General features: G+C 39.1%; 1 protein-coding gene across 1 annotated transcript in view; it reads right to left on the bottom strand.

Moving 5' to 3' along the window:
• LOC122792941 (transient receptor potential cation channel subfamily M member 2-like) overlaps positions 1-24,948 on the bottom strand; it is a 1,068,883-nt gene that overhangs the window by 427,483 nt on the left and 616,452 nt on the right. Inside the window, exon 18 of the mRNA XM_044060527.1 lies at positions 15,134-15,252. Within this exon, the coding sequence (XP_043916462.1) occupies positions 15,134-15,252 (119 nt within the window). The remainder of the gene's footprint in view (positions 1-15,133; positions 15,253-24,948) is intronic.

Genomic DNA, 24,948 nt, shown 5'->3' with positions numbered 1-24,948 from the left:
TGTTGGACAGCACCGATGGTATATAGGGCCTGTAGATATTGTCTAGACAGAGGCACATAGCTAGGAAGGATGTTCAGCACAAAAGGGTGATAAAGGAATATGGGTGAAACATACAAGCTAGGAGTTTGTTTAGAACATATGGAAACATCACTTTGCTGGCCTGTTCCATGAGGAAAATGGGAGAGGGAGGGAAGGTTGGCTGAGGTGGGTATGGTTAATCAGGAGGTGCAACAAATTATCAATGGGAATGTAAGGATAACTATGAGGGGGTTTAACAGTGGAAAGGCTGTTGTTCCAGGTGACATACCTGTGGATGCCTGGAGATGTTTCTGAGACCTGGCAGTGGTATTTTTAACTGGATTGTTTACTGTAATCTTGGAAAGTGAGAGGATGTGTGAGATGTTGGCGAATATGTATGGGTATTGCTTATCTGGACAAGGGTGGTCTGCAGAGATGTAGTAACAAGTGAGGGATAACATTGATCATTCACAGGTTGAGATAATGGTAAAGGGTGGTGGCAGCTAGGTTGAGAACATGGTGATGATTGATGATTTGCAGTATGGTTTCATGCCAGGTAAGAGCATTACAGATGCAAATGTTGATCCACAAGTGTTGATGGAGCTCTGCTCTGAGGTTGAGATGCAGCTGCATTGGGTCTATGTGCATCTACAGAGAGCATATGACATGCTGCCTGCAGAGTAGTTGTGGTATTGTATGTGGAGGTCACGGGTGAAGAGGAGTTTGTCAGACACCACAGGATATGTAGGAGGCTAGTGTGACAGCAGTGATTTCTGGTTTTGACAGAACAGGTGGATTTAAGATGGAGGTGGGTGTACATCAGCGGTCAACTGTGTGTCCTTTCATATTTGCAGTGGTGAGGGAAAGGTTGACAGACATGATCAGATGGGGGCCCCTGTTGACTGTGCAGTTTATTGATGACATTGTGGTCTGTAGGTAAATTAGGGGACAGGTTGGGGAGACTCTGGAGAGGTGGGGTTATGTTGTAGAGTGGGGAGGAATGATGGTCAGCAGGACAAAGTAAGAATACGTGTGTGTGAATAGGTTGGGGGATAGAGGAATGGTGACAATGCAGGGCGTACAGTTTGGAGGGTGGCTAGGTCTAACTACTTGGGAACACCAGTTCAGATTCATGAGCAGTGTGGGGGAGAGGTGTATGAGAGGGTACAGGCAGGTTGTGTGTGGTGGGGAGGGGAGTCAGGAGTTATTTGCGACAGACAAGTACCATTAAGAGTGATATGTAAAGTCTACAGGAGGGTAGTGTGACTGGCTACATTATATTGGTTACTGACAGTGGGATTGTACAGACAGGCAAGATTCAGGGCTGGACACATCAGAGTGTGGGATGTTCACATTTGCACTGTGTGTGATGGGGGGGATAGGATTAGGCCTACACCAGCTACTTTCTCAGTTTATAACGGCAATATCTCCATCCTGGGCCTGTGTTTAGGCCTCTGTCCAAGAGTATGTCAAACTTTGTCCATATATCATGCAGTCAGAGGCACAGAGATATGGTATATCATTACATAGTGATGTCATTTGTAATATCATCCCAGTTAGGTATCAGACTCCCAGACATTTTATGTGCAAGAGGCCTTATATATGATGACAAGGCCTGGACAATCTTTGGGAGTGTGTACAGTTGGGAGGTCTTTGTATTTCTGGCTATTGTTGACAGACTGTCAGGATTGTGTAGCAGTGTATTGTGAATATGTTACTTCTTGGGGGGGGGGTAGATGTAAGTGTTATGTTTCCTTTTCTATCTGCCTTTGCATGCGGACCCAGTTCCTGGTGCTCTATCAAGTGTTACATTTTTGTAGTGTAGGAGTGTGACATGCCCCATAACACATGCATCATACTACACTGTGTATTGGGACATTATATGTACGGGTAGTGTGTGAGTATCAAACATGCTGTTACATCCCTGGAGTGCCTAGTATATTTGCAATTACATGTGTATTCCCCCATAGCAAGATTGCTTTTTTGTTGTGTCAATTTGCCTGTAGTTTGGATAATGCTTGGTGACATGGCTAGCAGCTCACTGTATTTTCCCTAATGTGATGTTGTGTCCAGGTATTTAACAGATGTGTAGTGTTGCCTGGCTCACATAAGCATTGTTTATGTCTGACACATCAGTGAGGGGATGTGAAGATTTACATGACTAACTCCTGGGAAGTCACTGGGTTTTGGACTTGCGCTATTCCACTCAATAGATGTTGGAACAGACAGGAGGGTGATACTGCTTCACATGTGTCAGCTCATCTACACCAGTATGTCAGATATGTCCACATTTTCATGCCTCCCACCTTTGCCAGGCTTGGTTATGCTTTCTTGCACTGAGCTGTTCTGAGCATAACTGTCATTGGCCAGATTGTTCCAGACTGTCCACGTTTATTACCCATATTTCTGGTCTGTTGAATAGTATCATTTTATTCCTTCCTGTGGTGAATCACTGTCATCATGTGGGGATATCTGTCAGCATATGACATACATTACAGTTTCATAACTGACATCTTTCTGAACATGTATGCTGACACATACCCTATTCCTGTAGTGACATTCTACATTTATACCTGCAGGATGTACACTGTGTCCCTAGTGTTGGTCCATTGCCCACCCCATTTTGCAGCCTTTGGCCAGATCTCTTGGACTTAGGGGTGGGGAGGTATGGTGCTGGGTATAATTGCAGTACATGTTATGCACAGATATATATGTACCTAGATATATATATTTATATACATGTATATATTATGTTACTATATATTGATCCTTGTATAGATATACTTACATATATATAAATATTACTTACATATATATATATATATATATATATATATATATATATATATATATATATATATATATATATATATATATATATATATATATATATATATATATATATTATATATATATATATATATATATATATATATATATATATATATATATATACCTATTGATATATCAGTATATTTCTTGTTTGATATCTACTCATTATATTATTTTTACGATATATATGTACATATTCTATATGTCAACCACAGGTATAGTATGGACCTTCAAACACCACTCCAAACTTTGCAACTTTGCAAAGTTTGGAGTGGTGTTTGAAGGTCCATACTATACCTGTGGTTGTCGCTGAGTTTGTCTTATGGAATTTCAGTTTCATATTCTATGTGTGTAATATTGTATGTACAGCTACATATATCTGATGTATACACTTTTCGTATGCATCTATCACTATACACATCTATATTTGTATATTTATATATTATAAACATACTGGTTCCACAATGTTTGTTCCATACTATTCTATACCTGTACTGAATGATATATTTAAAAAATAAATTCAGTAGTACACCTCTGATGGAGTAGTGGTACATTGCTCTGACTATGGTGTGCAGGGTTCTGTGTTCAAGACTGGGCAGGGCTGATTATTTTGCTGCTGGGCAGAACAAGGGCTGTTGAATACAGAGTGATTAAAGCACTTTTAAGCAGTTGTAAGCAGGTTTGTGCGGTGGCAATGCTAACTTCTGGTTAAATATGCTTACAGACAGCCTGAAAATTACCTAATCTGTGTAGGCATTGCCTAGTGCCATGCAAACAGGCTTAATCCCACTTACTACTGCTTAAAAGTGCTTACTCCCAATTACCCCTTCGCTAATTTCTTTAAAAGAAAAGAAAAAAGGGGTGATAGGAAAGTGGTGAAAAAGGGGGCATAAAGAGGGAAAGACAATAGGGAAAGTAGCTAGGGATGTGCAGGACTGGTATAGGGAACATCCATAGCTGTCCATTTCTTTTACAGCAACAGCTGTGCATATACACTGAATTTGGAGGTAGATTTGGACACTCAAACCCCTGATAGAGGGGTGAGGACAACAATAATGTGTTGTGAAGCCAATTAGATCAGATTACATGTGTCCAGTGGAAACGTGTGTGAAATGGACAGCTATGTATTGGGCAATTTTTGTTTTTTATGAACAGATTGCCCTTTTTTTTTAAGGTGAGAGTAGGATGTTGCAGAAGGATAGTAGGCATATTTTGGGAGGTAGGTTGGGTAGGAAGACAGACAAGACAGCATACAGGGGAGTTATATCGTACATGTGGGGGGTAAACACCTTGGACAGGGAGGGGTGTTTGGAAATCGGAAGCCCATGAGCCCCCAAATGGAAACAGTGGGACTGAGATCTCCACCCATAGGCAGTCACCACTGCACCTTCACGGCCCCGAAGGTGGCGATCATGGGAGCTGAGCAGGAGGGGCAGGCTGACCCTCTAATTGTGCCATGCGGCCCTCAAGCTGGCTCAGCAGATCTCCAAACTCATTTCAGAGCTTGCTATGCACCAAACTACAAACCTGGCTTTGGGTGACAGGATCCTGTCCATGCCCACTCCCAGGGGGACAAGACCCATATCCCCTGAGGTGGTTCCACCCAAAGGTGGTGCAGGACCAGCAGATGAGGAGGTCCCATGGTGGGTCCCAGACATGCTGGGGCCCGGTGCCATGGCCAGATGAGGTGGGAGAGGTGGGTCCGCTGGGACCAGCCTTCCCAAACGTGCTATGGTGTTACAGTTTTAGAACATATGTGAGTTAGTAATAGTCAACACAATATAGGATTAGTTATAACGGCATGCATAGATATTCCCATTAACCCAAAACAACAGATTTGAAACAGTTGCATAGCAAACAGAACACATGCATATATGGAACCACAGTGGCCATTACAATGGCATGCAGGTTACATTAATAGCAACAGGCCACCAATGATAGTATTTCAACATGGAACATTAATAAAAACACATTTCAATATTTGTTGAACAATAGGACATATGTCCCAACAGTAGGTTTGGTAAAAACATACCCATTGATTTGTATGTTTAGATTATTGTTGCAGATATGTTGGGGGAGAGAGATATGTTAATTAACAACTTGTATATCCTTGCAGTACTCACAACTTTGATGATCACTGCTCTAATCATTACTCTACAGTTATTATTACAATACCCTATGACCTTGGTTTGGGTAGTGGTATGTTTTTACACAAGTGTACACTTCAACTGTTTTATAGCTAAATTCTACTTCTCTTAACTGGTAGACCTGTGGAGGGAATGTTTGTTAACACTACCTGACTGTTTCTAAACATATTTCCAGATTCCTAGTTAAACTTACGCACACACCTCTCAGCCTCTTAATGCACAACATGTGGATAAAGCTTGACAACATGGGGGTACAAATAGGGACATATTTTGAATATTGCTCTTATAAACTTTTAGACAGTTGCTAGAGTAACAGGACTTGTTTTAATATACATTTTCTGAAAGATTTGAAGTCTGACACTCAAATGTATGTCATTATTGGGTGACTACAATCCTGAGATCATCCCAGTGATTTTTCAGGAAAAAAAGAGGAACAAGCCAAAAATATGAGACAAATATCTGGACATTTTGGGAAAATCTGTACAGCTGAAAGTTATGATTATGCATACAACTTACTACCACTCCTAGGATTCGAGCCATGGCTGTGTCTGCTAAAAATGCAACGATTTTTGTTTCATCAGAGTGAGCTATTTAGAAACCACTGTTTATTTTTTCAATGTTTTCTAAGTCTCTCTTGGTTGTACAATCTGACCTTGTAATTACTACAGTCTTATACAGACATTCCTAGACATATTTTTATGTAGCACAGTGTGAGAAACAGTGGTTGACACAACAGTACTATTCTGATATCAGATGTTGGTGAATGCTACATGTCAGGCCATACAATACCAGAGTAAACACAACCAGTCCTGGATTTAAAACTTTATTGCCATGCAGTTACAGTTTTCTTATCTGAAAGACCTGTGGGGGGAATGTTTGTTAACACTACCTAACTAATTCTACTCATATTCTCAGAAGTATGATTATGTATACAGCTTACTACCACTCCCAGGATTCGAACCATGGCTATGTGTGCTAAAAATACAACAATTTGTGTTTTATCAGAGTGACCTATTTAGATATTGCTGCTTGTTCCTTCACTGTTTTTCTAAGTCTCTATTGGTTGTACAATCTGACGTTGTACTTACAACAGTCTTATACAGACATTCCTACACATATGTTTTATGTAGCACAGTGTGGGTAGCAGTGGTTAAATCAACATTATTATTCAGAGAATTCAACGCTAAATGCCATACAATACCAGAGTAAACACAACCAGTCCAGGATTTAGAACTTTATTGTCAGGCAGTTATGGTTTTATTTAAATATCACCTATATGGGACTATTACTGTCATATTGTCTGGTTTATTCATTACAACCCATACACAGTTTTTATACTGCCAGGTGACTTTCTACTACTTTATATTTATTTGGTATGACTACTACAAGCAGGATTGTTACTCATCAGTCTCCCAATGCAGCCTTTGCAACCTACTGGCATGGGCTTCCTGATTCACAGCCCGCTCAGCTGCAGCTGTAAAGGGACTAGAGAAATATTTAGGCATACCTATCCATCACATACACAGGCTGGACTTTGGGAAACAGTTATTGATATGAATACTTACACACTGCTGGAACATCACCCTTCTCCCTTGGAAAGAAATCGCTGTTCTGAGCTTTTGAGATAGTAAGCTTTATATATATATATATATATATATATATATATATATATATATACATATATGTATATATATATATATATATATATATATATATATATATATATAGTAAGAGGTAATGTTATATATATCACTACATTATTAAGTAAATAATACTATTAATGCTATTATACATAAAGTTATCAATTATATACTACATCATAAAATAAACAGCATCTATGTCAGTATTATGTATTAATATAGGCAAATCCTTGGTATAATACATAGAAGAATTCAATAGCCAGAAGATGAGTATGTAATATCAGTAGCACCTCATTGCTCAAAATAAAAGTATTATAATGAAATGATATCTAAATGTGCAAGAACCATAGAGCTCATGCTACTCCCAATTCATCCAAACTCAAATAAAATGAATCCTTGAATGATGGAACACCCCAAGTGCAAATCATCATTTACTAGCGTTGCCACCTTTTCATATTCCTAAAATGAACCATATTACTTTTTTATTTGTTTGCTGACAAGTATTTTAGGTTACTTTATGAATCTCTTTCACCCATGACCTGAGTCTATAAGCACATTTGGGTACAAACATGCATACAGGATATGAGAAATACGTTTCTTTGGGAGGATGCAACATAAGGGGCACCTGTTGTACATCAGATGGTATACAGCAGTAATTAAATAGTCTCAACAGATATTACAAAACTGGAGCATCAAATCAATAACACAACTGACAGTGTGAAACATCGATAAGGTAGAGAGTAATACAGTAAGACTCCCTCACAGTGAGAAAGCAGCCCACATTAGTGCTCCGACACATTTTCCACAATGACCAACATCTTGACTCAGAATTTCCCATACTTCTGTTTGCTTCCATGTATGGGGATGGTAGATCTAGGCTGCAGGCAAGAATGCAGTAAAGGCCTCCTTTGCAGTCAGTAGGCCAAAGAAGAGCTCACAAGAACAAGAGCAGTAACTAGTAGGTAGTTAGCTCCTTGGAAAAATAAGAAACAAAGTTTGCAAAATTTAGAAAGGGAAAAATATCCACTGAATTCACTAAGAATAATGTGGTATATTATGGCACTGTAAGAAGAGTTAAATGGTGTCATTTTCCAAATGATACCCACATCTGTTCTAGTGTTCACTAATAGGTAACTGGAGTGTTTGTAGCAATTTGTACACTGACTGAACCTGTTTTCAACATCAGCTTCTACATGAAAGTGAGTCTTAAAAAACAGAAGACTGAAGGTCTTAAACAGAATTCCATACCACTGCACCTTGTATAGTGGGTCACCTGTTGGGTCAGTGAAAGTCAGCAAAGCATCCTCAGTGAGTTTTCAAAGATCATTGAGGTATCAATACTGCAGTTAATGGCCAACATGCTTACGACATAGTCTATATCAAAGTCTTTCAAAATCCCTCTTCAAGTCCTTCTGTAGCCCTGTACTTCTGAGACAAAAAATGGCAAACTAGACCTATAGTGTAAAGAGGTTTGCTATCATTATGTCGACATGCATTTGCACGGCTATGAAGTATTCGAACATCAGATGTTCGAATACTTCATATTGTGACATGATGAACTGTGCATTGAAATGCATCCCTTTAACTGTGTATTTATGATAGTAAACCCTTACAGAAGATACACATTCCAAATCATTACAAAGTGGAGCCTCTGCTGTACAATTCTAGATGCCCTTGCTTTTACATATATTATGAAGGTGTTTGAGACATCCTATCACAGTTCAATACAACACCTAGTCAAAAATCTGCATTTGTTTCAGCTTATCAAAAAAACACTATGTTGAAACCCATATGGCTGAGACTATATGGTTGACAATGCAGTTAATTGAAAAACTGACATAACTCCACTTAATACCCGCCAAAAACACAACGTTTTTGTGTGTGGGTGCAAGCACCAATGCACTCCCCCACATTCCTGTTAATTATTTATATCAACTCCAAGATTGCACTACAGTGTGGAAAAGGGAAAATTCACTCATCCCTACTGTACCTCTGTCTCAGTCAGAACGGTTCAACGAACCAAACTGTTGAGCATATGGTCTCATCCATATGGGTTTCAACAATTTCGTCCATCAACATACTGTCATAGACCTGAAAATCTCACAATATCTTTTCTGTTAAAATATCAAATGCCTACCACCGTTCATGCCTTTACTGCTCTTGTCAAGTCATGCAAAAGAAGTTTGGATGGTAACCCCTACCTACCAACCATCCTCTAAAATGCCAGTAATAAAATACTATCACCACTGTTTTTTTTAACACCTTTATTGAATGAACACTTAAGACACAGACAGGCATACATTTATATAAAAGAAAACAAAGAATATTAACATATGCTAGTTACAAACATTATACATTACATATGTTTTTGTGTAACTATAATCCACCATTGCATAAATTGCTCAATTCCTGCTTTTCTTTAAATCTTGCTCCTCTTCCAAAACATTATTGTGCATGTATTGTTCCCACAGTTTCCATTTTTCTATGTAATATGCTGTTATGCTTTTCTAAAGATACCATTTCCACTTCTTTTAGCTCTGTTACAATATTCAATACCTCAAATACAACTGGTTTTGACTTTGATGTCTAGGCAATTCAGATCCTGTACCTCAGCTTAAAAACACAATTTCCTTTTTTACCCACTTACTTATTCAATATTTCTGACAGAGTACTCTGTTGGAAATTTTTGAAGTCTGCCAACTCAATACACAGCCAAAACATATGCTTCCAGTTACCTCTTTCTTTCCCATCACATCTCCAACATATAAACAAAATAACAATGGGAAAAGAGGACACCCTTGCCTGGTTCCAAGAGGAACCATCCTACTTTGTATTTGCCTGTGATCCCTCTTACATCCTCCTAATTAACATTATTATTGTATCAGAGAATGCAAATGCTTCCATTGCCCTACTCATAAAATCCCAGCTTACTCTGTTGAATGCTTCTCTGCATCACGACCCACCAGTAGCAGCAGAATTTTCTGATACTCTGCTTCCCTCTGGATTATCATTATTCTATTAATGTTACCAAATATTTGCCTCCCCTCCATAAAACCACATTGATCCATATCTATCAATTTTGGCAACACCTTTGACATTCTTTTAGCTATTGCACACATAACCATGCTTTAAAATTGAAATGGGCTTATACTAAGCTGGGTCTGATGGGTCTTTGCCATCTTTAGGTATTACAGCCACCACATCTTTCTTCAGGAAGTTGGTGCTTCACCTCCTTTTAAATAGTGTTAAACAAAACCTACCAGATCTTTATCACTTTCTTCCTTCCTATCTTTCAAACTTCCATAGGAATGCCATTAATTCCTGGAGACTTTTCTGCAGAATGATCATATGTCACCATGTTTATCTCATCTCCTCCTATCTTAACTGCTAATTGTTGAGCCTCATCTATCTCTAATCTTGGCATTCTTAAGTGTTCGATAAATATTTCCATCTGTACTCTTTTTTGATTTTAACATTTCAGTGCTTTATAGGAATGTTCATAACATTTCCAAAATATCTTTAATATTTCTGCATGATCTCTTGTTATTTTTCTTGTTATAGGCTCCCTAAGTGTGGCAACATTTTCTATTTTCTTTTGCTTAAGTCATTGTGCTAAAAGTTTTTATGCTCCGGAGTTATTATAAAAAAAACAGTTGCCTAACAGCAATCTTTCTAAACTTGTCCATATCATCCAGATACTCATTTTTTCTCTTTAGTGCACTGCAGTTGCACCTGTTCTTGTTTTGTGAGATTCCCCTTATTCTACAATAACTTAACCATTGTCAGCACCTCTAACTAATTCCTGTTACTTCTTAACCATAGCTCTTTTTCTTTTATTTCTACCCTATTAAACTACACATTCATTTTAATCCCAATCACTTGCTATAGCTTCTGAAAAAAATTCTATATTCCCTAATAAATCTCAAATAATTTCATCTACCCATTCCTTAAATTCCTTTCTTTTTACCAGGTATGTGGGAAAGTGCCAGTGTCTCACATGTACTTCATTACCATGAATTTTTATCTTATTTCTTATTGGTGCATAATCTGAAATAGTTATTGGATATGTTTCAAAGCTTTCAATAAAATGCACATGTTCCTATGAAATATAATTTCTACCTACCCTATCCCAATTATTGTACCTAGGGGAATAACATATACATTCTCTCCAAGTTCCTACTACTGAATTTACTTCTTCAGTACCAAACATTTTCATAACTGTCTTCAGAAATCCACCCTTTTTTGCTTTATTTTCCCTTCTAGGACCCCCGGATACAGCCTCACTGTTGCAAATCAAATTCCAGTCTCCACTTATAAGTAATATTTCTTGCTGAAATCTAATTATTTCTCCCAATTTCTAAGCTCCATAATAGCAGTTATAGGTGGAACATAAATGCATGCCATAGTAATCCTCCTCCCTTGCCAGTGTCCCCTTACTGCCAGAAATCTACCATTATTATATTTTTCCTTCTATCACTACTGGACCTTTTGTAGCAATTAGTATAAATACTCCTCTTTTCCTTTGTCTCTGATTCTTTACTGAATATCCATCCTGAAATCCTTTTGTTATCATATTCACATGCTTACGTCTTTCCAAATATGTGCTGTGTACCATTGCTATTTGCACTCTGCATTTCTTAATATAATTTAATACTCTCAGATCTTTGTCTATACCTGTGAGGCCATTCACATTTCAAAATAGTATGGATAGTGTAGCCATTATATTAACAAATTATTTTCATTGTGTATATATAACAACTTTTTAAATGTCTATTTCTAGCATTTGTGTTACATGTATCCACTAATGTATAGAATATTGATCTTTAGTACAGTTGTTTATTGTCAACTCCATTTGAATCTACGTCACATTTTTACAAGACTTTTTATCTATTGAAAACCCTCAAAAATACACCCCTAGAACACCCCATAGCCTATTAACTTAAAAATGTACAAAACTATGTACATCTTCATATGCTGACATTTTATCCTTCCAATAAGAACAATTGTCCCAAATTGACAGCTGCCCCACCAGGCATTACCCAGCCTAGAATTAAAGTTATCTATGATAAAGTGCATGTCACAGAATGTCCTCCTACTTATACTAATTGCTGTTTGCCCTTTTCTTATATTTATTTCCCTCCTGGATGTGAAAAACAGCTTCCATGCTTTCAGAAAGCATTAACGTTTAGCCTTAACAAAAATTGCTCTGGCTTTTATTGTCTGCCTTTGTAAGTCAGCTTGTGTCCATGGAAACATAAAAAAATGTACAGCTGGCCTCAGATGCAGACTTTTTAACTCACACTGAACATTTATTTGTTAAAGGAAAAGATTTAATTACATTTGGTGTTCTCTTATTTACTTGCTTACATAATTTTTTTAGATTAAGCCAATGACTTTAATCCAGATATTTATTTATGCAAAAGTGAGAGAAAATGTATCAACTCTATAAATATTATAGTCTGTGTACTTTTAAACCCCAATCCCCTACCTCAACAACCCAATATTAACAGCATATTAACTTAAACGTGCTTTTGTCCAGCATTTCTTCTCTTTTTAAATCGTAATGCCTACATTTCTTAAAACTAAAAAAGAATAAAAAGACACATGTCTCTCTATCGCATACAATAATAAATGATAATACTTTACTATATAACATGCAATTCATATCATGAAATGTTTTATACAAATACTGTTAAGAACAAAAATTGTGTTACTTACAGTAAAGTAGCAGTGGAATATATGCTTTTCATTCCCTCTAAAGTTTATCAACGTCAATAAAAGTCCAATATTTCCACTTTTTTTATAAAGCCATATTTCACAAATGTGATTGATGTTTTGTAATCTCACATTTACTTACTAATTTCAGGTATGAAGATCTTCTTCCTCTTCATCTCCATTTCCCAATACCAGACTCCATTTCAAGTCTAAAGAATTCTTATTCCTCTAGTCAACTCCTGTGCTTTTTATCTGTCTCAAACATTTTCCTTTGGAACATTGGAAAGGTTTCAATGGCAAAGTCTTTCTATGAGATTTATTATCAGAAGAATGAAAAACAGTGTGCCCTTCTGTTTGATGGCTCACTTTTTGTTGGACAAACTTTTGAATTTCATCCTTGGCCTGTTCTGCATTAGAAAATGATTTTGATCCCTCAGGAAAAAAATTCTGAAGATAACTAGATAGCAGTTTGAATCTCACACCTGCCTCTCAGCATTCCCTTATTGCTGGGATAAATTTGCTTCTCTTCTGCCTGAGCTACAATGAATAATCATTTTTCACAATCACTCTGTTGTCTCTGTTTTTTAATAGTTTGACCATCTGCCACATTTTTGTCAGGAATGACTCTTTTTGCTGGTATGATTGCATCTTTACTAATACAGGTCTTGGCTGCTTTCTGATGGCCAGGTTTGGAGAATACACACGATGAGTCCTTCCACTTAACAAATCATACCATGGAATACCAGTCCAGTGTTTATTTGTGCTTTCATAAAATTAAAACAATCTGTTCCTTCCAGTTTCTCTGATACAGCAGAAATTGTCAGATTTTCCATCCATGCTGTGTCCTCTAACTCTACCATTTTTTTGAAACAGCTCTTCTTGAGCAGTCTCATTCTCAGCCAACCTTTGCTTTATTTTCTTAATTTTGATCTCTGATTTTTGTAGTTTTATTAGTTCATCTGAATAGCTGTTTAAAGCTTCTTCCATTTTCCAGACTTTTATTTGCATTTATATACTCCTTTGACTTTTCATTTATTTTAATCAACTGTGAGCACATTTGATTTATTTTTCCTCTAGATTACTGGAAGCCATTTATTGTACTAAAACTGGAGCTTGAACTGCTTTTTTGTGAACAGCTTAGGATTCTTCCCAGTCAGTGTTTTCTCTTCACCTTCTCTAGCTGATTTTCTTTCAGACTCTCTAAGTTTCTTCCTTGCTGACATTCAGGCAGTGTACTTACTATCCAGCAACTGAATTTACTAAAACTGACAGTGTTAACGGCCATTATCTCTCAGTTTCTTTTTTTTCACATTGGGAGAGCTGGAATTAAGCTGTTGATTGATGTGCAGCCATCTTGGAAGTCCAAAATAAAATCATCATTGTTAATCCAATTGCCATGATATTCACTGAGCTCACCATCAGTCAACACATTTGGTCTCATACCCATTTATACTTCAACTCCATGAGTGTCTGTTCTATTTATCAACTGCTGCTGCACTTTCCAAACTCAAAGCACTTATGCTGATGATTACACACACAAATTCTGTTTGACATATACTTCAGTACCACTGTTTTTTTTTTATAAAAACTACATCACTGGCATAAGATTTCATGTAGACATAACAGCAATAAAATACTAATGAGCACAGCTGAAAGCTGTCCAGGATACTTGAAAGCCATTCAGCATGTCAAAATATTGTACACCATGGCAGAACAAGCCACAGTCAGCATGTCACTCATAAAACAGGCAACAAGGATTCACAACGCACCTTGAATATCCATGGTAGTTTTTCTTCTGCATATATTTAATTAGTTTGATAACACTGCTTGAAAATGTACTCTTATTAGTAATCCCATCCTAAATAACCTTATGGATGCCAATAACTTAATAATCTATAACTATACTTAAGAAATAGCCATATTTCCCAAATTATTTCAGTAAAGGAAGTTAACAAGAATTGCAAAAGAAAATGCTATTGGGTCATCTCAACAGCCAACAGAAAAGCAAATTCCAAGTGGAGGCTACTTCCCCATCTGGTAAGAGAGCTGATACTGTGGATCTAGTTAAATACATTGGTTTGTGGCAAAAAAGTTTAAATGAATTATCGACCATTATACAATAAATACTAGAAAATGTCTGACTCTTTCACCACAGATGCTGGTACTACCCTAACTAAATGTGCACTCGTATATATAAGAACATAACAAGAAAATTTTAGCTTGCCTGTTTGTAGTCATGCGTGCACACCTGCGTGTATGTGTGTATGTACGTATGTATGTATGTTTGCTGTTTGTGTATGCATCTATGTATGTGTATGTGTGAATGCATTGTGCAATGAACTGGTATCACATCCTGGACCTTTTCGCTGCCCTATGCCGTTTTAGCTCTACTGAGATCCTGGGAAAGATAAAGATGGTATCAGAATATTAACAAATGCTCTAGAAAGGTTCCTGTTGGCAAGGAGGGCTACAACTAAATTAATGTTGACAAGGATTTATTGGATAAGATGTTTTACTCCCAAGTCTCTTTTTTCTTTACTTTGCCTATATGTTTTTTCATTTGTTTTAAAATTCTAAACAGCTTGGTAGATGTGGAGGAAGAATGTACTTATCCTTACCTGGGAAAAATTGTACTCGGGAGGAAATTTAGTATTTCGACTGTTATGCAGCACTGTCAATGAACCTGCACTCGTATCATAACATTAAGAAAACTGCAAAATGTTTTCAGCTGCCAGAGAACCTGTTGCAGACTTTAATTAAGCTGGGTAGCATAATACAAACCTGCATATAAGTCCCACTATGAAGACAGTCAATCCAAGTAAATCCATCTTGTTCCAAAGATCACTGATGTATATTTCTGCCTTTTTATAGACTCCCGATCCAGTAGGATTATATGCTACCTGTTGAAAAGAAAATCAAATAACATGTCTTGCTTAAAATGCCTTCTACTTGTTGCTAAACAGAATGACATCCTACCTAGTTAAACACATGAATAAATTGAAAACATTGTCTGTCACTCTGCTATGTGACTTTTGAACACAGCAAATGTTTCAGAAAACAATGCAATGGTAAACAGTAGGGCTTACTAAATGGCTAGTAGTCTGAACATAAATTCATTAATAAAATCATGCATACAGTTAAATGACAAAAATAAAATTAAGGGAATAACATTATTTTAGTTTAACACCAAATATTAATGTACGCAGAGCCACTGTAAATTTTAGTACTCTAACTTAATGAGAAGAAATGTACTGTAGGATAAATGCCAATTATTTTTATATTAAAAAAAGTCAGCTTTGTTGTGTACCTTTCATAGGTTCATAGGTAGGTACTAGGGTATTGGCCCTAGGGCCTATATAAGCCTAGCCAAAAAGGTACCCTGGCTTTCGCCACCCAAGAAAATTATTTTCCTGTGCCCCTGTCAAGCAGAGCCACAGAAGTGATTCCTGTGGTGAATTTCGTTTCCCATCCAATCATCAAGATTTTTCTTGAAGAGTGCTAATGAGGAGCTTTGTTTGATATAGATGGGTAGTTTGTTCCAGAGTATGGGAAGTCTCTGCGACAAGAATCTATCCCTCCAGCATGTTCTGTTTATTGTGGTGACAAGGTTTAGGTCCCTAGAGCATGTAGCTCGGAGGGATTGGGATTTCTTTAAATGGAGCATGTCCAACAGTTCTGGGTTTGACATAGCTTTGTATGTTAGGCAGAGATCGCCTCTGAGTAGGCGATATGCAACGGAGTAAAGCTGGAGTTTTTTAAGACGGTCTGGTTAGGGCATCTGTTTGAGGCCGGTAATCCTCTTTGTGAGGTATTTCTGCAGCCTTTCCAGTTGTTGTAGATGTCTTGTGAGGTACATACCAAAAGGGGCGTTGTACTCTATAATGGGTCTAATGAGTGATGAGTAGAGGGGAATAATGACCTCTTTTTTCCTGAATGAGAAACCTTTTGTGATGAGGTGTTCCACGTAAAAGGATTTCCTGACTACTGCGGTGATGTGATTATCAAAGGAGAAACTACTGTCCACCTGTGTCCCAAGGTCTCTTATCATACTTTCAGTGTTAAGTAGACTACCACCTATGTGGTAGTTCAAGGGTACAGAGTTTTTATCAAAGGGGATGATAATGCACTTTTTGGCATTGAGCTTGAGGCCATGGCTTTGACACCAGGCATCTGTCTCAGTGAGGTCCTTTTGTAGGATGTCTGCATCGTTAGGAGTTTCGATTATTGCTCCTAGTTTGCAGTCATCTATGACCTTTGTTAGCCAAAGACCTTCTGTGTTAGTCTGAACTTCAGAGAAGTAGATACCAAACAGGAGAGGACCCAGGACTGAACCCTGTGGTACTCCACTTGCCACTGGTCTGAAGTCGAATTTGGAGTCTGCTACTTTCACTGTGTGGGTTCTGTCAGTGAGCCAGTTGGCAACCCATCTTGTGACATAGGGATTTATACCTAGTTTAGTGAGTTTGTCTATAATTCCAGAGTGGGGGATGGTGTCGAAAGCCTTGGCAAGATCTAGATAGGCTGTGTGAACCACCTTACCCTCGTCTACGGCTTTGGTGACTGCATCAAAGAAGTCTGTCAGGTTTAAGAGACATGATCTGCCTTTTACAAACCCAAACTGGGTGGCTTCCAAAGTTTGGAGATTACTAATGTCTTTGTTTATAAGTTCCATGATGATACATTCCATAGCCTTGCAGATCAGGCTCATCAGGCTAATGGGGCATTGGTTCCCAGGGTCCGTGGTGGCTCCCCCTTTGTGGAGTGGGATAACCATCGCTGTGCACCATTCAGTGGGCACAAAGCCTTAGGTGAGGCTATGATTGAACATGGTACTTAGGTGGGGTGCCTGTTCATTCTGTAGTTCGTGTAGAACACAGCCTGGGATGTTGTCAGATTCCATGGATGCTGTGCTCTTGGCTTTGGAGAGTGTGGTTTTTACCTGTGCAGCTGTGATTACAGGAACTTTGCATTCTTCTGGTATAGAGATGGGCCCTTTATGGGGTGAGAGGTGGGTAAAGTTAGCACTGAACCTCTCTGCCAGGATGTTGGCAATATCATTGGTTCTGCATATTTAGTGCCATTGTGCAGTAACTCAGAGCAAATCTGAGTGTTGCCATTGAGATTCTTGACATAGCTATAGAATGCCTTGTTGTTGTCTTTAGAATCAGTGGCAATTTTATTTTTGTGACTAGCTTTGGAGGATTTTATGAGGGATCTCAGCTTCTTACTGAGGCTGACCAGGGAGTTCCTCCAATCATGGGCTTTTACTCTTTTTTGCAACAGTTTCTTTCTTCTGTTGTAGAGTTTGTTTATGGCAGGGGACCACCAGATTGCCTTCCTTTTTTTGGAGGATAGCATCTTGGTCTTGTTAGGGATAGCATGATCCATGCACTTGTGTAAGTGCTTATAAAGTGCATTTGTGTAAGATTCAACAGTCATACCTCTATTGTCTGTCTGCATGGGTGTCATGAAGTTTGCCACTTCTGTCTTAAGAAGTGTGAAGTTGACTTTGGAGAAATTTTTACAGTGGTTTCCTTAATGCGGGTTGGGGACAGGATGTGGATGTCTAGGGTGATTAGCTTGTGGTCGGATCTGACCAACGAGGAATTGACCTCTGGTGTTGAACACCGGTCACCCATGTTGGTAATGACCAGGTCTAGGATATTGCTGCCCTGGTGGGGGTGTGGATAAGTTGATCCAAGGCACTGGAATTTATGAATTTCAGAAAACGTTGATCAAAAGAGTTGGTACATGAGTATTGTTCCCAGTTAATAGTGGGGTAGTTGAAATTGCCCATTATTAGGGTGTTGGGCTGCACCCTAATATTTCCAGTGTATCAAGAAATGAGGAGTGGGAATCCTGGTTCATGGTGGGGGATCTGCAGCAAGCTACAATTTGGATTGCGGTCTTGCCCAGAGTTAGTTTCACTTGGATAATCTCAGATGCATTATGCTGAGCAACTAGCCTGGTGGTGTGGATATCCTTAATGAATATGGACACGCCTCCGCCTTTAGTGTTTCGGTCCAGGTTAGGTGGCCAAAAGGTGTGGTATGAATTATAGCCTGGTAATACAGGGGTGCTCTCTGGAGCCTTCAACCAGGCCTCTGTCACTGCACAGATGTCGATGTTCTCCATTTTAAAGAGTGCCTCGAGTGAGTGCATTTTGAGGTTTAGACTTCTAGCACTGAGTAGCATTACCCTCAGATTTTTCATCTGACATCAAAGAGGTGCATATCCAGTTTTGTAGTATATGGAGTATGTCTAATAGGAAATATGCAGGCTTCTCATGTACCTCTCTGATGTCATAGAAGTGCATAACAAAACTTGTTATGCGTGGCTTTCAGTGCTGTTATACTCTAATCTCACACTAGAGTAAATATATCATATACCACAGAATGCACCAAGAAATGGAGTAACTGAAAAAGGTGTCAAACACTTCTCACTGCCTCTCAAAGATAGCAGATCAATGCATTTAATAGTGTTTAAACTTATGAGTCCATAAGAGCTACACATATCTTCTTCCCACCGTCTGTGTGACAGTGATGTTTAATGGCTTTCAGTGCTATAAACACTCTGTACTCCTGCTCCATTTTATTCTAAATTTTAGCACATTAGGGCAGCATGTATTACAAAAATTATGATTGGGTTCACAGATCGTAACTAACTAGTTGTGTACTCTCGACATGGATGTTAAGACCGATCCCATGAGCTCTACTTTGTGGACAGTCATTTCTCCTATGCACAAATTTGTTATGACTGGATGCCTTATCATAATCTCTGATACATCCTAATCATTGGGACTTGTCCCACCTTTAAGATTCAAAATGGGAATGAATCTAGAAGTCAGTTTGAAGTCTGTAATTCAGAAACAGTTGTTTCTCATTATGACCTATTCGTTTTTTATTTGAGTGAGGCATTCTTTACTGTCTGTTATTTCCACTTTATCTTTCAGAAGAAAACAAGCATTAATTGCCACAAGCAGGGCTTCATGTACCTGATGGTTTTAACCGTTATTAACTTTGACCCTTAATAGTAATATGCTGCATTGTCATTACTTTTAGAAATTTATTTAATCATTGTCATTGCAGAAGTCTGAATGCAATTTATATATATATTTATATGTCATAATATGGTTTTATTGTATTTGTTACACTGTCACTTATAAGGTTTAATGCAGAAACTCATTCAAAAAGATACCATATGGTGGCATAAAGCCAGATCTAGGACAATTGATTCATCATCATCACTTAGTAGTACTCCTCTTAGACCTTCCACCCTTTACCCCCTTAGCTCTCTAGCCTCTCTTCCTCAGATTCTGACAAATATGGATGGACAGTTTCCTACAGTTTCTCACTAGCCTGTCTCTCATATTCTGGCAAATATGGATGGACAATTTTCTATTGTTTCTCCTGCCAGTCTGGTTGATATGGGCATCCTGAGACAGTGTAGTAACTGCTTCATGTACATGGACAACCCTCTACTACTACCACCACCTAGAAACACAATTTTTGAGAGATGCAATTACATTAAGAACCTAGAATCTATGCTCTCTCCCTCACAAGCCAGTGTATCTGGTACTGAGAAAGTTGTCAACAGAAACACTACACCTCACAATACACACCCACATATGCAGAGGTCCTCAACAAAAACATACTCAAACAAAAGAGACCTCCGGGGCAAAAACACATGAAACCTCCACTGACCACCACACCACCCATAGTCCAAACACCTGTGTCTCACAGCCACTAAGGCCTAAACATAAACCCAACATATTAGTCATAGGAGACTCCATTGTGAGGCACACAGATGTGCACCTTACCAAGCTGGATAAAGATAAAGTCACACTTAGTTGTTGGTCAGGTGCCAGAATCTGCCATATCACTCATGCACTCAAGTCTCTCAACAACAGGTACTGCTATGACTCTGCCATAGTCCATGTTGGTGTGAATGACTTGAGGTGTACTTCCCTGGACTGTATGAAGAGAGACATGATCAAGCTCTGAATATGTGTCGCAGGCTGGTATGTTCCTAGCCTTAAATAGCATTCTAACATCACCCATAATGATGCCTCAATACTAACAGAAAATAATTGACTTTAACAATTGGCTTAGTTTCTGGTGTCATTCCAAGGGGATCCAGTACCTGACAGCCTGGGAAAACATGATCAACAGACCACAATGCTTTGCCAGAGATGGCCTACATTTGTCTCCCTTGGGCTTCAGGGTTCTGGCAAAGGCTGTTGCCTTCACCCATAATGCCTTTTTTAGGCAATGCCATGAGGTCAAACTACCAACATGAAAGTTTCATTAAAACGCAAATTAAAGGTCATGCTGCTAAACGCTAGGAGTCTAAACATGAAACTGCACTCACTGCAAGCATTCTTAACCCTGGGAAGATGCTGACATTTGTGCAGTCACAGAAACCTCATTCAAAGCTGCAGAGAGTAACCCAGCCATATCAGGTTACTCATCCTATTATACATTCAGACCCCAAACCATGGGCAGCAAAGCAAAAGGAGGTGGAATTGTAATATATATTAAAGACATACACACCTCTAGGCTGGTCAAACAGTATGATGCACAGGAGATGCTCCAGGTGCAGTTAACCATTGACAAGACCCCTATTCAAATCATAGCTAGCCACAGGCCCCCAACTTGGACTCAAGATGCCCACTCCACCTATCTGAACCTCTTTGAATCTATCAAGATTCAACCCTTTACCCTGATCCTGGGTGACTTTAACTATCCAACCATAAAGTGGAAGAACTACTCATGCCAAAGCACAAATGCGCAGAGATTCCTTGATTTCATCAATGCAAATGCATTGGACCAGCTGGATGACACCCCCACAATAGATGATAACACCTTGGACTTGGCAGTAACCAGCATGAGTAACCACTGCAGCATCCCTATGGCGTCATCCTCCCTGGTACGATCTGACCACAAAGTGGTCACTATCGAAGCCACCATCTTCCCCGACCCCCCCTCAGCTAGGGTCAAACAAAAACAAATTCACCAAAGTTGATTACAACCTCCTGAGGGAAGGTATAAACAGTTTCACAGCTCCCTCCCCCTCCATAGGAACTGGGACATATATCCAAGCCTACACCAGAGCAATATGAAAGTAGTAAAAGTATATGAGCATTTATATAGCTGCATGGAATAAGGAATACACAACAGGACAAAATCCTCCTCTTCAAGGAAGAGTAAGCCTGTCTGGTGGACATCTGCAATAAATAAACTCTATAAATGGAAAACATTGTTGTCCAGGACCAAGAAGGAACAGGTGCCTAATTGGAAGCAATCTCTCCTTAGCCTGAAGAAGCAAATAAGAGCACTAGTGAAATCCTCCAAAGCAAACTTTGAGTCCAAACTGGCCACATCTACTAAAGACAATCATAAGGCCTTCTCATATGTCTGCAATCTCAAAGGAACACTCAGATCTGCTCAGAACTGGTTGTTAAGGACAACATACACAAACGCTGTAGATATAGCCAACCTGCAGGCAGATAGGTTCGATGAAAACGTCACCCCTGTGCCCCCCCCATCAGTAAATCAGGACATCCCCACCACCTGCCCCCCTCCCTTTATCTCTAGGGAACAAGTCATCACTACCCTCTCAAAGGCAGAAAATACAGCATCCATGGGACCTGATAACATCCCAGGCTGCATCCTACATCAACTCAGGCAGGAGCTTGCAGCACCTTTAGACACCCTATTCAACCAAAGCCTAAGTACCGGCTTCATCCCAGCCAAGTGGAGGACAGTCACTGTCATCCCTTTGCACAAAAGTGGAGCATCCACCGATCAAGGAAATATAGACCCATCAGTCTAACTAGCCTGATCTGCAAGGCCATGGAATGGATTCTCATGGACCTAACTAACAAGGACATTGGCAACCTGCGAACACTCAACCCCACACAGTTTAGTTTCATAAGGGGAGGTTATACTGTTAAATTTGGTCGACGTCTTTGAAACAGTCACCAAAGCCATGGATGAGGGGAAGACGGTGCACACCACCTACTTTGACCTGGCTAAAGCCTTTGATACTATTCCCTACTTGGGTATAATAGATAAACTCTCTCAACCAGGCATCAATCCATATGTTACCAGATGGGTAGCAAACTGGCACACTGATCGAACCCACCTAGTCAAAATAGGGGAAGCCACCTCAAACAATAGACCCATAATGAATGGTGTATTCCAGGGATCGGTCTTGGGGCCTCTCTTGTTTGGAATATATATAAAACCAGTGGGCGATGGCTGACCAAGATTACAGATGACTGCAAACTGGGCGCTGTAATCAATTCCCCTAGTGATGTGGACATCATCCAAGAGGGTTTCATCCAAACAAATGACTGGTGCCAGAAACATGGACTCAAACTGAATGCCAAAAAATGCGTCATCATCCCCTTTGGGGATAGTGACATCCCCACAAATTAGCACATTAATAACAAGGTCCTAAGCATGCAATCAGTTGTGAGGGACCTGAGCACCCAGTCTGATAGCAAACTGACTTTTGACCATCATGTTGCCTCCGTTGCATGGAATGCTTTCTACATGGCCTGCCTCATTAGTAAGGGTATCTCATCCAGGGACAAGGAGGTCATAACATCCCTGTATTATTCCCTTATAAGACCCATTATTGAGTACAATGCCCCTTTTTCCATGTACCTCACAAAGCACATGCAGTGGCTGGAGAGACCTCAAAGGTTCCCCACCAGCAGAATCCAGGGACTCAAATATTTACCCTACACAGAAAGGCTAAAACCCCTGTCCCTCTCATACAGACTCCTCAGAGGTGACCTCTGTCTGGCATACAAAGCAATCTCAGACCCCACATTGATGGGACTGCTGTATATCCACAAGTCAAGCTCCACTCAATTAACACACATGCTTGACCTCAACCTGGTCTGTGACATCAGTAGAACTTGTTGGTGGGACAGATTTGTGTTCCAGAGGCTCGCACTTCTGTGGAATAGACTCCTTCTCCACTTAAAGCAGAATACCTCATTAACCCTTTTTAAGTGCAGTCTGGATAACTGGTTGGAGAACAGAAAACACACTCCTGGGATTCCACCTGTGTCCCTACTGGACAGGGGCATCGGGTACTAACCTGTTAGAACATGGGCTAAATTCTTGGCTATGCTTGTAAGGGCCTCAGAGACAATAGCCTAATAACTTCCTATGATCCTATGATCATCTTTACTCTCTGGTAGTTTAGTACAGGCTCAATTCTACCCAGCAGTGCAAACTTTTTGTTGTGCTTGCCCCTTCAGTCCTCCCATAATGCACAGCTGTCTTCAGATTTCCTTTGTTACTCGAGAATCGCACACTAGAAAATGGCTAGTTCATTATGTCTGGTGGTCAAAACTTTGTTTTATCTTCCTTTGTTTGTGCAGATTTGAGTAAACAGATTATCTGGTCAGTCCTTCTTTTTCTCTCCTTGTTTTCTGTTTATCTCTTTACTTTGTTGATGTCTAAGCAGCCAAGTTCTCTGGATTATATGGAATGCTCCACATTTAAAGGCTTTCTAAGGTGCTCTTCTGCTGTTCCGCATTGAACAGTGGTGGCTCCACTTTGCATTTTTTGATTGGCTCATATACCACAAATAGAGCCAATTAGCATTGAGGTATATGAACCAATCAATAATCAATTTTGTAGGCAAAGCAGGCCAGTGAGGTTAGAAATAAATTGGCCAATCACTACAGGACTTTCCCTTAACAACACAGGCATTAGTAACATCACAAGGGTTTTCATGCCATTGAGATACTTTGACAAACGGGTATCACGGAACACTTATTTATTTTGTTTATTTTTGAAATGCACTTCTTTTCCTGGAGGAGTTTTGGAGTTTTCCTTCTACAGCTGCTACAAGTCCTTTTTAGTGAAGGAGTGAGGAAGACTGGAATAATGCACTGGAGAAGGAGATTTGGATTGAAGGACTAGGAAAAAAGATGCAGGCAAGCTGCAGCTGATAGGATTGTGCATTGCAGAGTACTACCAGTCCAAACCTTTGCTCAGCTCACAGAAAGATCCTAAGTCCATCTTAACCTTAAGGTGTGAGGTTTATTGAGTATAGTTAGGACATTGGGACAGTGGCATTTCTGCTGGGCTGGTTCCGAGTTTGTGGAGTTTGCCTGCCTTCCTATTGTTTTGTGCCTCATTTGTTGAAGTTTACAGCTGCCTACAGAAAGAGGCTTATTTTTTATTTTTACTAATTATTTTGTTTTACTTTATTGATGGGAGGTCTGCTCAGAAAAGTAAGCTTTTCCTTGGTGAATTAGACATTTAGAGTAATGCAATATTGTAGGAAATTGTATTACTGGACAGTTTTAGCTTGATTCTGTGTAGTAGTAGTTTAAATTTTTTGCATTTGGTTATTTATGGTTATGTAGAGTATAAAATAATTTAATTTAAATTACAAGTTATGTTTTTATAGAATTTTAGAAACGTACAGTGTTAATTTTTGGCTATATACTTGAACTTCATGCTTTTGTTTGAAAGTCCACTTCAACCATGCACCATGGAAATGGTAAATTTGCGCAGTGTGAAAATAAGGTGCTGCATATTTTGGCTGTTTGTCACACATTGTCA

This window comes from Protopterus annectens, chromosome 2.part0 (genome assembly GCF_019279795.1).
Source record: "Protopterus annectens isolate FY-2018-M chromosome 2.part0, PAN1.0, whole genome shotgun sequence".
Lineage (NCBI taxonomy): Eukaryota > Metazoa > Chordata > Ceratodontiformes > Protopteridae > Protopterus > Protopterus annectens.
This window is presented reverse-complemented; position numbering and strand designations above follow the sequence as displayed.